We start from the raw sequence: 12660 nt of genomic DNA on the forward strand, positions 1-12660 counted from the left end.
ACCAAAAAACTGCCAGTTCAGCATAGGAAAATATGTTGATCCATACTGTTTTGTTTGACCTTCATAAACTGTGATATAAATGCACACTTTAAATCATAATCCCCCTGTATGTGTTGCAGATCTTCTACAAAGTCACCAGAGAGATTTTCCCCGGTGAGGAGCTGCTACTTTTCATGAAGGCTGAAGAGTATTCATGTGACACCATGGCTCCTGATATTCATGGTCCGCACCACACATAAAGACACATTTCTGTCTATTGTCACGACCTGAACAAACACATACGGCTTGCTTCATTCGACAGCATGCTAATGTTTCTCCCTCCCACCATGCAGAGGAGAGGCAGTACCGCTGTGAGGACTGTGACCAGCACTTTGAGTCCCGCAACCAGCTGCTGGACCACCAGAAGCAGCCGTGTGGGATGCCCCCCTCCTCCTTCCTTAACCCAGGTTTGGGCTTTTATTTTTATAAAGGGGCACTATTTTCATGCCATTGTGAACCATGGGTAGTGAAGAGTGACAAGAAGGACATGTAGCTGAACTGGGAGAGCATGACAACAATGATGTAAGGGCTTTCTTTGCCACTGAAACCAAATAATATACTGTGTTCATCCTACATTATTCAGGAAATTGTTGAATACTGCATGTATTGTAGTAAGAAGAGTTTCAGTGTAACTTGTATTGGTCTGGACCACAGAATCAGTAAATGACGAGGGCCTGCAGCCGTGCAAATCATTATATTTTCCCCATATGATCTGTGTAATGGAATAAACGGCTCTCAGAGACCACAAATGTATCTCAAGACTGCATATTTCTCCAACTTCCTATTACACTTGAACACATCACTCCTGTATCAATTACTTTTTAAGTAATTCCCTGCAGGCTGTATGCATTTAGCATTTTACAATAAATCTGATATGTAAATAGTAAGTAAACCCAAAAGCCACAACATTTAATATTTGAAGGCTTCCAGTTTAGGATAAATCAAACAGCCTTATTGATGTGTAAACTGACCTTATCATTTCTCATGGATCTAGGAGGGGACGGTGACCTAAAGGCCCAGGAACCTCAAGACCTGCGACCTCTCCACATGTCTCACGGTCTACAAGAGTGTAAGGAGTGTGACCAGGTCTTCCCTGATATCCAGAGGTAAATGAACCGCTGACTCACTCAAAAATCACTCATTCGCAGAGTTTATTTCGGGAGGGGACTTGTCTCGTGTGAATTCCTGACAGAGAGCTGCGCGGACTGATAAATCCTCATTGTTACTTTCCTTTCTGTGTTTCCTGCAGTCTGGAGGCTCACGCTCTGTCCCACTCTGAGGAGAGGGAATATAAGTGTGACCAGTGTCCCAAGGCTTTCAACTGGAAATCAAACCTGATTCGACATCAGATGTCGCATGACAGTGGCAAGCACTACGAATGTGAAAACTGCTCAAAGGTAAAGTGATGACTTTTGGAGGGAATATTTAATTAATGAGCATTTTTTTTATCTCTGTCTGCCTGTCCATGTGTCCACATATGCTTTTCTGTTGCAGGTTTTTCTTACTTTCACGTGTTTAGACGCAAATAGTAACTCTGTGTGTCTATGTGGTTCCTTCCCCCAGCAGGTGTTCACAGACCCCAGTAACCTGCAGAGGCACATCCGCTCACAGCACGTCGGGGCACGGGCCCACGCTTGCTCCGACTGTGGCAAGACGTTTGCAACGTCTTCAGGCCTCAAGCAGCATAAGCACATCCACAGCAGTGTCAAGCCCTTCATGTGTAAGTCACTAAGACCCTACCTATGTAAGTCTTCTCAGTACGTTATAATAATAATAACAACAATAATATGCTTGTGACTTGCCTTTAATAGAAAATGTTGTTTTTGCAAAAATACATTTTTTTTATCCTTCCTCAGCTCCTTCACAAGAGTCAATCATGAAATTTTCCACAGGAATTATACATGGGATTATAGAGTAGCTGTGTTTAGAGTGGCAGCACCATTTCTTTTAAGACAAGAATCATATCGTTATATCTGCATCAGCACTCTCACATGCACTGATATGATGAAAACAGTTTTTAAACCAGCATGTAATTTTATTCAATCCCACTTGGTCTAACTTTACTGTTGCTTCTCACAGTGACCCAGTCTGACCCACTGTTGACGCTACAGCTAACAGTCTTTTTCTTACACACACACACACACACACACTCTTTTTGTCCCTGCTCCTCAGTAAACGGTAACTCCTGCAAGACCCAAACACATTTTGACCTTTCACACTTTCACCACCTCACACCACAGATCCCATCTCCTTCCCCTAAAGCATTATGACCTTCACCCTTTGCCCCCTTTCTCTTTCCCTGACCCTGCTCACGCACACACATATACACACACACACGCACACACACATGCACACATACACACATACACACAGTCTCCCTCATACAAGCTCATGGAAAGCTGTCCACACACCACATACACACTCTCTGTCTACTTCTCAAACAAGCACACACGAACACACACACACACACACACACACACACACACACACACACACACACACACACACACACATATGTATATACATACATAGGCCGGAGTGACTGCATCTCCACTGCAGACCTCTGACTCCCCTCTCTCTCCTCTCTCCCTCCGCCTCATGCACCATTCCTCACAAATAGCAACCACATGTACGGCCCTCTTCCCTACGCTCCCTCCGAATAGGAGTCCATTTGCTGTAATCAGCAGAAAATATGCAGGTTTAAAAACAACTAATGGTTGTGTAAAAAAGACAGAGCAGTCTTAAACATGCCTGGGAGAGACCACGTCTGTGTCCAAAGTGTTTGTTTGTGGGGAGTGCTCTCGAAGGGCATGTACGTGTTTTGGACAGTACTGAAATGTATGCACACGAGATTCTGTTTGTATGTTAATGCACGCAATGTGTCTGTACTGTACGTCAAGGGTGCATGTGTGTGTACGTGCATGCGTGCAGAGCTTCTCTATGAAAGCAAAGCACTCAAGCCATTAATTCAAACACCCAGCTAGCCACTACTTAGCCGCTGTTCTCCTCTCAGGAATGTGTTTATAATATTTTGTTTCAGTTTATTAAGAGCTGACGAATACACGCGTCTAGTGAATCAGATCACACACTCAGTGTCGTGTGTGTGTTGTTAGTCTGTAAATGTCACAACTACATGATTTATGGCGCAGGGCTTTTTCTTGTAGTTTGCTAAGGCCATGTGGCTTCACTTGTAAAAACACACACACACACACACACACACACACACAAAGAGCGAGCAATAGGAGCAACTACTCTACACCATCTACTTATATTCTATTAGAACTTCTTAATCCATGATGATATGGACACTGACTTGATGATACAATCTTTACATTTTAATTTATAACAATAACTAATATTTTCAAGTAGACATTTGATGTACCTCAGAATAGGATCTAACCGTAGCTCAATTTGATCAAAAGAATAAAGTATCCCAACTTCATCTATATCCCCAGACACATAAAAGAGAAAACATCACATGCAAAATCAAAGGAATCAAGCACTCCTCATTTTTTCCCCAGATGTTTGCAAAATGTTTTCAACTACTGTTCTGCCCTTACTGTGTCCGCCAAAGCCAAGCCACAAATACACTTCATTTCAATTTAGTTTTCTTGGTCTATTCATTAAAATTGACTTTTTTATAAGATTACATTCACTCTTGGCTCAAGCATTCCCATTTGGCGTTCCTCCTGGGTGTTTATTTAAATCTGTTTCCACAATACTTATTCCCGCTCTTCCCTCCCCACCTCCTGAAATTGCCTCTTGTGCACCTTGTGGCTGGAAGGCATCCAAAGTATGCAGAAGTGTAATGACAGTGTGAGCCTAACCACTTCCTTATCCTCATTTTGAAGATCTAATAACAATGTGAGCAAAATCAATCATCCAGATCTGCCTTTTAACTGGATTCTCATATTATCAGATGATTTAAAGTCTTATTGAAATATCAGCTGCATTGTAGCTGATCTGCAAAATATCCTACAGTGTGGGAGGGGGGCAGCAAAGAGGGACATCTTCCCCCTTTCATAAACTGCATTCTTGACTTTTATTACAACAGCAAGAAAAGGAGCATGGGAAAACAGTAAGTACTTAGTCACAATCCCCCTTTGTAAATTTGAACAAATCATCCACTGGTAGTAGATAATGTTGACAGACTAATAATAGACATAGATAATTTCAGACTGGCTGTTGTCACTGTACATCTCCCAGGGTCATGCGGTGTGACAGACAGGCATACAGGGGTTGACTATGGGAAGGTCACTTAGCGCAGGACGACAGGGACCTGGCTATGGGGACAAGGTGAGGGGGCTGAAGGGGTGACATGAGAAGCCCGGAGGGGGGGAGGGAAGAGGGGCAGTAGAGGACGTGAGACCTGTCCCTGGGAACCGGACTGCAGGATAGGATTCATTCAACTCCGCTTCCTTCACAAACTTAAAATAGAGCCATTGTACTTCATGCGGCTGAGAATGTGTGTGTGTGTATCTTTATGCCTGCATGCCTTTGTGTGTCTTTCTGTGTGATTCAGTTTGTCTGTGTTATGTGAATATTTTGTGAATGCGCCTGCATGTCTATGTGTGTGTCTGTGTGTGTGACTGTTTACGGACTCCCTGGGAGCGTCCCTGGGAGGACAATGGAGCTGGAGATGCCTGGGAATTTGGTTTGATGTGCAGGTGATGAGTGGCAGCAACTGACTCACACCGTCAATCGTGCAGTTCCCCTTACAATGCCAGGATCTGGACACACCTCTCCCCCTTATTTTGTTGGAAAACCATTGTCAGACTATTGATGGGAACACGAGCATATCATTCATACTGTATTTCCTCTGCCTTAGCTTGAGCCAGCTTGAAGCATGTTAAATAGATATGTCATATCGTGTGATGTAATATTTTTTTGTGAGTGTGTGTGCGGGTGGGTGTGTGTTGCATACTGATGCCTTCTATATCTGTTTCTGTGTCCCTGCAGGCGAGGTATGCCACAAGTCCTACACCCAGTTCTCTAACCTGTGCCGCCACAAACGCATGCACGCTGACTGCCGCACACAGATTAAGTGCAAGGACTGTGGGCAGATGTTCAGCACCACCTCCTCCCTCAACAAACACCGGCGCTTCTGCGAAGGGAAGAACCATTTCACAGCAGGGGGATTGTTTGCCCAGGGTATGACACTCCCTGGCGCCCCTGGCTTGGACAAATCAGCTCTGGCAATGGGCCACAGCAGTGCCGGACTGGCTGATTACTTTGGAGCCAGCCGCCATCATGGCGGGCTTACCTTCCCTGCTGCTCCAGCATTCCCCTTCAGCTTCCCTGGCCTTTTCCCCTCTGGACTCTACCACCGCCCGCAGCTCATTCCTGCCACCACCTCTCCTGTCAGACAACAAGCTCACGCACCTGTTGCTGGGCCTGGTGCAGAGCTGAGAAAGAGTCCACTGCTGCCTCCCAGCCCTGGAGCTCAGGAGTCCCGAGAGCTCCTTAAGGCTCTTCATAAAGATGGCGGTTCACCAGGCAATCCCATGCCAGGGTCAGAGCTTCACACCCAGAGCTCCTCGTCCTCCACAAAGCAGCGGAACAAGCAGAGTGACCAGTCTGAGAGCAGTGACCTGGACGATGTCAGCACGCCCAGTGGAAGTGATCTGGAGAGCACATCGGGCTCTGAGCTGGAGAGTGACATGGACAGTGAGAGGGAGAGGGGGGCTGCTCGGGAAAATGGCAAAGGCCCCAAGAGGAAGGCCAGTGAAGGAGGCCCCCAGAGTCCCAGCCTGACGAGCAGCAGTGCTGCTAAAGACTTTCCAGGCCCTTCTCTCATCCCTTCCTCGCTGGACGAGCACACAGCTGTAACAGGGGCTGTGAATGACTCTATTAAGGCCATTGCCTCCATCGCTGAGAAGTACTTTGGCTCCACGGGGCTGGCTGGCCTGCAGGACAAGAAAGTCGGGTCTCTGCCCTATCCCTCCATGTTCCCCTTGCCTTTCTTCCCAGCTTTCTCTCCTCCAGTTTACCCTTTCCCAGACAGGGACCTCAGACCTCCAGGCCTGAAGGCCGAGCCACAGTTGCCGGCAGATGACTGCAAGAAGGCTCAGGGCAAATCTTCATCCGAGTCACCATTTGACCTCACTACCAAGCGAAAGGAGGAGAAGTCTGCCCCATTTGCCTCCTCTAAACCAGAGGCATCCCACTCCTCTGGTCAGGATCAGCCGCTAGACCTGAGCCTGGGGAGTAGGGGCCGTGGACGCAGTGGAAGAGAGGAGGAGACAAAGAAGAACCTGGGCTATGAAGAGGAGAAGGCAGTGATGGAGATTCCAAAAGCAGACACCTCCTTACAGCATGCCAGGCCCACTCCTTTCTTCATGGACCCCATCTACAGGTATTGTTATTCCCAGTAGCGTACTTAACTATAATTTAAGCCACCAATACAATTGTACACCATTTGAACAGTACAACATAGTTAATCTGCCATCACAGACTGTATTATGTAATGTCATGTGAGAAACATTTAAGTTTTTATACATTCTTCAAAAGCTCTTGTGATAGGTGAGTTTTAATTTGTCACAGTGACACATTTTCAATGTCCGCTTAAGCTGGTTTTCTTTCAAGTAATGAAGTGTTTCAACAAGTAAATTTGGTGTCATTAAAAAAAAATTACACAGCTAGCAATAAAATGACACAAAAAATGATTAAGCACAAATTAAACTCAAAATTGGCAATGCCTATTGTAAGCTTTTTGTAATATTGAAAATAAGTGTACCAATATTTGCTGCTGTGCATTCATTAAGAGCTGATAGAAATCTACTATTAGCAGGGTTGAGAAGAGGAGAATGAGCGATCCGTTTGAGACTCTGAAAGACAAGTACATGCGGCCGGCTCCAGGCTTCCTCTTCCATCCACAGGTAGGTTCTGACTGTGATATCGCTGAGAAGTGGGACAATGTGGGTAATTTAGAGTGAATATAAGGGGTCACATCACACATTATCAAAATGTACAGTTTTTCAATGTTACATTTTTACATAGGCCTGATTTGACTGGGTTAATCTTCATTAGCAATGGCTGTGATTTTAGGACTAATGCTTTCATGTGATTGTCATGTCACTATGACAACATCACGGTTATAGGCTTAGTGTTAGATTCCTTAAGGACTGTCCACACCAAGAATCATAACTATAAATATGAAGTTTTAAAAATCATTCAAGGTAAAGTGGATGGTGGTGTCCACACCACAACTATAACGACAGTGATAGAGGCAAACAGTATCATTAGGATCACTTTCAGAGTAATTTGATGAACAATAGAAACACTGACAGCCAATCAAAATCCATCCACTAAACCATACAGCACGACAAAATCTCCATATGGCCTGATATTTCCAGTATAACTTAAAAATTTGCATATATCATCTTAACTCAAATTAGAGGAGAATGACATCCGGGGGTGATTTCTTTAGATAGGTTTGTCTCTTTATTATACAATGTTGTTGGAACTTTGTTCTCCATTATAATGTAAAAAACGACAAAGTTAGCAACCCTTTTAGGCTTCAGATCCGTGCTCATACCGTGTGTCCCTGCCACAGCGCAATAAAAGCTGGTCATCAGTGTGCTTTTTGCTCATCGTGCTTCAGAATCTATATATTGGAACATCACAGCAACTAGTGTCCCGAAATACTTCAGAGCAACACATTGAATCACCACCCGCCTGTAAACCCATACCATTCTGGTTTTCTTTTTCTTTCTCTGTGCAACGTATAGCAGTAATATTTCACAATATCCATTTTCCTAAGCTGCCGACACAGCTGGAGTGCGCATCGCGTGCTTGGCGCCACTGTTTACAGAACGTTATCATTCATCAGTGTGGATGCTCACATCGTTATCGTTGTAGTTATAGTTATAGTTCTTGGTGTGGACAGCCCTTTAATCTACAGATGTAGTCAGACCAGTCAAGATATCAGATTATTTCTATAAGGAGCTCTAATTCAGATTGGTTGTCCAATGCTGACCAAACTGGATTAATGAGGATTAGTATGTGGCTCCAGCCTTATCCAAGCTACTGCCTGTTCAGCCTGTGTTTGGCTATCTGAAACAGATGTGGCAGAAAGAAAGGGCACACTGTGACACGTCTTCCCATAATGTGTCTTTGATTACAATATAAAAAATGATATGCTCTTAAAGCAGTTATTTCTGCCCCTGGGTTCTCTGTGCCAGCATTTTCAGTTGAGACTCCATATATGTGTGTGTGCGCGGACGTGCACACGGGTGCATATGTGTCCATGACGTGTTGCATTGACGTTCATTTGTTCAATCTTCCCCTGCGGGTGAGAACGGTCCGTCGGAAAGTGAAAACACCACTTTCTCAGGCATATGATTTTTTTTTCCTCTTTTCTGGCCGTTTCAGGTCTGGTTTTTACAGGCTGTTTCATTTGTCTGATTTATGTCCCCTGTCCAGACTGCTGCATGGGCCCAGCCTGCAGCAGCCACATGGCTGTCCCACACGCCTTAATGAGGTGTCCTATCAGTAGAAACACTAACAGAGTGCTTAGGCCATCTTTATGACTTTATGATGTCTGGACACACAAATCATTCCCAGAAACACCAGACCAGGGTAGGTCTAAGCCAGACCAGGCAAGGGGCCCTTCTGTATACTTTAGAGGGGGTTTGTTTTCAGTCACCTGACTCACTCTTGAGCCATATATCAAAAAAGAAGTTGCAAAGCTGAGGGGACTAGAACTTTTTTCAACCTTTTTGTGATTCAGCTTTTTATTTCCTGGCAGGAAATTTTACTGCTAAGCAATGCTGTCTCGGATTACATACTGGAATTGTATTTGTAGCCTGCTATAATGAGCTTATTGAACACCAGGAAGTGTTGGGAACTATTAGAGCCCCCTATAATTCCAGCGCCATAACTCTGCAGATAGGCAGCTCATTCAATGTTAATCACACCGAGACCCATCATCCCTTGACCATATGTGTCCAATCAAAAGCTGTTGATTCATGCGCCACTTCCTGGTTCTGACTGCTTTCTCTTTTCCCTCTGTTCCGCCCTTCAGTTTCGTTTGCCAGATCAGAGAACATGGGTAAGTTCCTCTTTAACCTACAGTACAGCCATGTGTCTGTACCTCTACCAGACAGACCCTATCCCCACCTTTATGCATGGACTGCATAACAGTTTATAACTGACCTCACCCAGCGTTCGCATGGCTTTAGTCGATCACCATCACGCACTGACTGGACATGTGTCCATTTCTGGCCATAGAACCACTTTATCTGTTTGTTATGTCGCTTTATGATTTGTTTACATCTTCACATCTAGACATATCCCCTCTCTGATTCACATGAAAGAGTTTAAGCGGGGATTTCCAGCTGAGCTACACCCTGTGCATCCGATAGCTCAGAATATATGTTTGCTTATTTGGAGAATGAAGCAGGGCTATTGCAAATGGGCATGGGGGGATGAGTGGATGAGTGGAAGGTGGGGTGGTGGAAGGCGTTTAGGGGGCTGCTTTACATCAGCGCAAGGGTAACAGTCTCTTTGGGACACTGGCGGGGGGGTGGAGGGGTTAGTTCCTCCCTCCAAACATCTGGTTCCCGATAAAGATCAACAATTGAGAATGCATCTCGCTAATTAAGGCCCTCACAGCATCACTGACATCTGAAGATAGCCAATCAACTGCTGGTCCCACAGCGACGCTACAGCAACAAGCAAGTTCACAGACGCACACACACTGCCCGGGGGAGGAAGGACAGGGCGGTTTCTGGAGGTGCATGTGTGTTTGGGTGTGCATCTGTGGGCGGGTAGGGGGGTCTCTTACACAAAGGAGTAGGAGGTTATAAAACCTTTGAAAAATCACGTTTGAGCAAAATGTGGTGCCGTTTATCCTCTTGTCCTTTAAGTCGAACATTTCGCACACAAGGTATTGTCAAACAGTGGCCTAATGAACCTGACTCACCATCCATAAAACAGCTCAATGGCTGTAGGTTTTTGAAGTGTAATTTGGCAGACTGATGGTTTTTTCTTTCAATCATTAATATATCTAATCCATTGGCTTTAGATATGTGAATCATTTATTGCTAAAGTAGAAACAAAGCATTTGACTGCTTCAGCGAAAGAGTCTAATTACTTCTAATTGCTTTTGGAACATTTTAACACTAAAATGTGAAGCTACTGAATATGAAGATTATTTTGTCTCCTCACACCAACATTGACAATGAGACAATGGGTTCAAAAAATAGTCCTGAAAAAAATAATAACTACAGCAATATATACTTTAGATTGTGTAAAAAGCTGAATTGGTCATGAATTAATATATGCAGGATACTTTTGGGTTTTTTTTTTAGAAAAAATATTAACATATTCTTATGTTTGGAGAAGTACTGCTCCAATGACAAGTGTCTAGTGTCCAAATAACTTGTGTGTCCAAAAGGATACAAAGGTGTGACATTTGACTCTTAATAGAGTACAGCAGCATGAGCGGGCTGAGGTAGGATACGAATTCCCCAGTAGATGGAGTTGGAATGGAGTAGACTCAGCTCTAAAAAGTGTCTTATCAGACAGGCTCGATACTGCCGACAGCTTTAGGGGCCCTAATGTTCCCGAGAGTTATGGGCTCTCATTGAGCAAGGGAGACAAACTGAGCATTCACTCCGGTGCCTGAAAAGAGCCCAATGAAATACACAGTGCACATTCAAAAGAAATATGAAAGCATTTCAACTCCCTCTTCCCCACAACCCCTTGCCTATCTTTCAGTCCACCCTCCCTCTTTCTCCTGCTCCTGCTCTCCCTCTCTCTGTCTCTCCCTCGCCTTTGATTCATGACATGCAGCATTGGCATATTCATAATCAAACGGACCTGACACTCCACATCCTCCCTCAGTGAGAACGTCGACGGCTGCGGCAGGAACTTTACACTCGGCCGTCACTCCTAATCAGCCGCTCCCAACACCAAGCTGCACCACCATCCATCAGCCCTTCTCTCTCCGGGCTCTGTTCTCTCTGACTTTCTTTTCATCTTTCACTCTTTCTCTCTATCTTCCCACACTTTTCCTCATATCGTCTAGTCCTTCATCATGCTTCTTCTCCGATTCTCTTCCTCTCTTTCCCCTCGGTCTCCTCCATCTTGGCGTTAAGCCTGAGAGTGACAGGGGGTGAAAGCAGGAGATGGAATGTCAGAGTCGGAGCAGGGCTCTGGTGGAGGACCCGAATCACCATTGATTTGTTGCCTTATTGAAATAAGAATAAGAAGCAGGCTGAAAATTCAATACACGCAAAATAATGCAAATTTGTGTGGCCCCTTTAAAAAAAAACGGGGGGGAAAAGAAGTCCTGTGTGTGTGTGCTTGCGTGCATGTGTGTGTGAGGATGGGCTGACAGGCCCTGCGGCCTACTGGGACGCCCCCCGCACCCCCCCTCTGGTTCTCCCTTCACTCTCCCTCCAGCCCCCGCTCCTCCCCCATCCCGCCCCTCTCAGCACAGCGATATCATTATTACCCGTGTCTGGCCCTTGATCAGTAATGTCAACATCTTTCATATTGACGAATGTGCTGTCTGCCCGCATTGTGCACAGAATGGTTTACAGCCCAGCAGTGGACATGAATCACTCCTCTGCCACACACACACACACACACACAAACACATACACATACACACGGACATGTATCTGAAAACACACAGATACACACTTAGCACATACAGTCACGCTCACATACTACGCACATGCCTGTAAGCGCACACACACACACACACACACACACTGCGCTTGCATTACAAATACATTCTTCTCTCTCACACAACATACGTACATATATTTTCTCTTTCACACACATTGATGGCAATTAATCAACTATGGCCACCATGCAGCACAGTTTCCCGTTCATACACACACACACATACACACACACACATACAGTGCAGACCAACTGACAAGTACACATATCTCCTCAGAGGGTGTCTGATGAAAGTAAATGTTCAGTTTCATTAGCAGATTGGCTGCGGTCCTTAATCCTGTCGGTGTGTTTGTGTGTATGTTTATGTATCAGCTATACATCTACATGTGTGTTTGTGAGAGAAATTAACATAAAAAGTTTCCCACCTGCTCTCCACTTGGCCAAATATGAATGCATGCTGTTTTTTTGTTTACTACAAAGTACCAAATGCACTTGCCATGCACACATACCAAGGATTTGACCTTGTGATTCATGAATCTTTGATGAACATCATAATAAGAATTCACCCAATACCTGTTTCACATCATTTTACCAGGTATGATGCCTGTAAACAAGCCTCATCAATCAAACAAGATATGAACAAATATGTTGAAAGTATTAATTATATCATATCTCAGAAGCATGTAAAAGTAAATTAGAATCACATCTAAAAATATGCTTATAAAATATGCATTTTGCTGCATTCTTCTTAAAAATTGTTCTTAAAAACCAGCAGAGTTTTCAAAACGGATATTCTGTCTCTGTTGTGTCTCCTCAGATGTCGGCCATCGAGAACATGGCGGAGAAGCTGGAGACGTTTGGCTCCTTGAAGCCAGAGTCTGGTGACCTGCTGCGCTCAGTCCCCTCCATGTTCGACTTCAGAGCCCCACCCTCTGCACTTCCAGAGACGCTGCTGCGCAAGGGCAAGGAGCGCTACACATGCAG

General features: G+C 44.7%; 1 protein-coding gene across 15 annotated transcripts in view; it reads left to right on the forward strand.

The window, feature by feature from the left end:
• The window catches only part of mecom (MDS1 and EVI1 complex locus), a 148593-nt gene that overhangs the window by 127714 nt on the left and 8219 nt on the right, over nucleotides 1-12660 (forward strand). For 4 of the 15 annotated variants that reach the window (XM_067594450.1, XM_067594435.1, XM_067594448.1 and 1 more), the window contains 9 exons: nucleotides 120-222; nucleotides 333-446; nucleotides 1034-1145; nucleotides 1289-1436; nucleotides 1603-1783; nucleotides 4999-6394; nucleotides 6827-6917; nucleotides 9065-9091; nucleotides 12494-12660. In XM_067594450.1, the coding sequence (XP_067450551.1) occupies nucleotides 174-222; nucleotides 333-446; nucleotides 1034-1145; nucleotides 1289-1436; nucleotides 1603-1783; nucleotides 4999-6394; nucleotides 6827-6917; nucleotides 9065-9091; nucleotides 12494-12660 (2285 nt within the window). In that variant the 5' untranslated portion in view covers nucleotides 120-173. The remainder of the gene's footprint in view (nucleotides 1-119; nucleotides 223-332; nucleotides 447-1033; nucleotides 1146-1288; nucleotides 1437-1602; nucleotides 1784-4998; nucleotides 6395-6826; nucleotides 6918-9064; nucleotides 9092-12493) is intronic. The other 11 variants (XM_067594437.1, XM_067594436.1, XM_067594441.1 and 8 more) reach the window with 11 other exon arrangements.

This window comes from Thunnus thynnus, chromosome 7, assembly GCF_963924715.1.
Source record: "Thunnus thynnus chromosome 7, fThuThy2.1, whole genome shotgun sequence".
NCBI classification, from domain to species: Eukaryota; Metazoa; Chordata; class Actinopteri; order Scombriformes; family Scombridae; genus Thunnus; species Thunnus thynnus.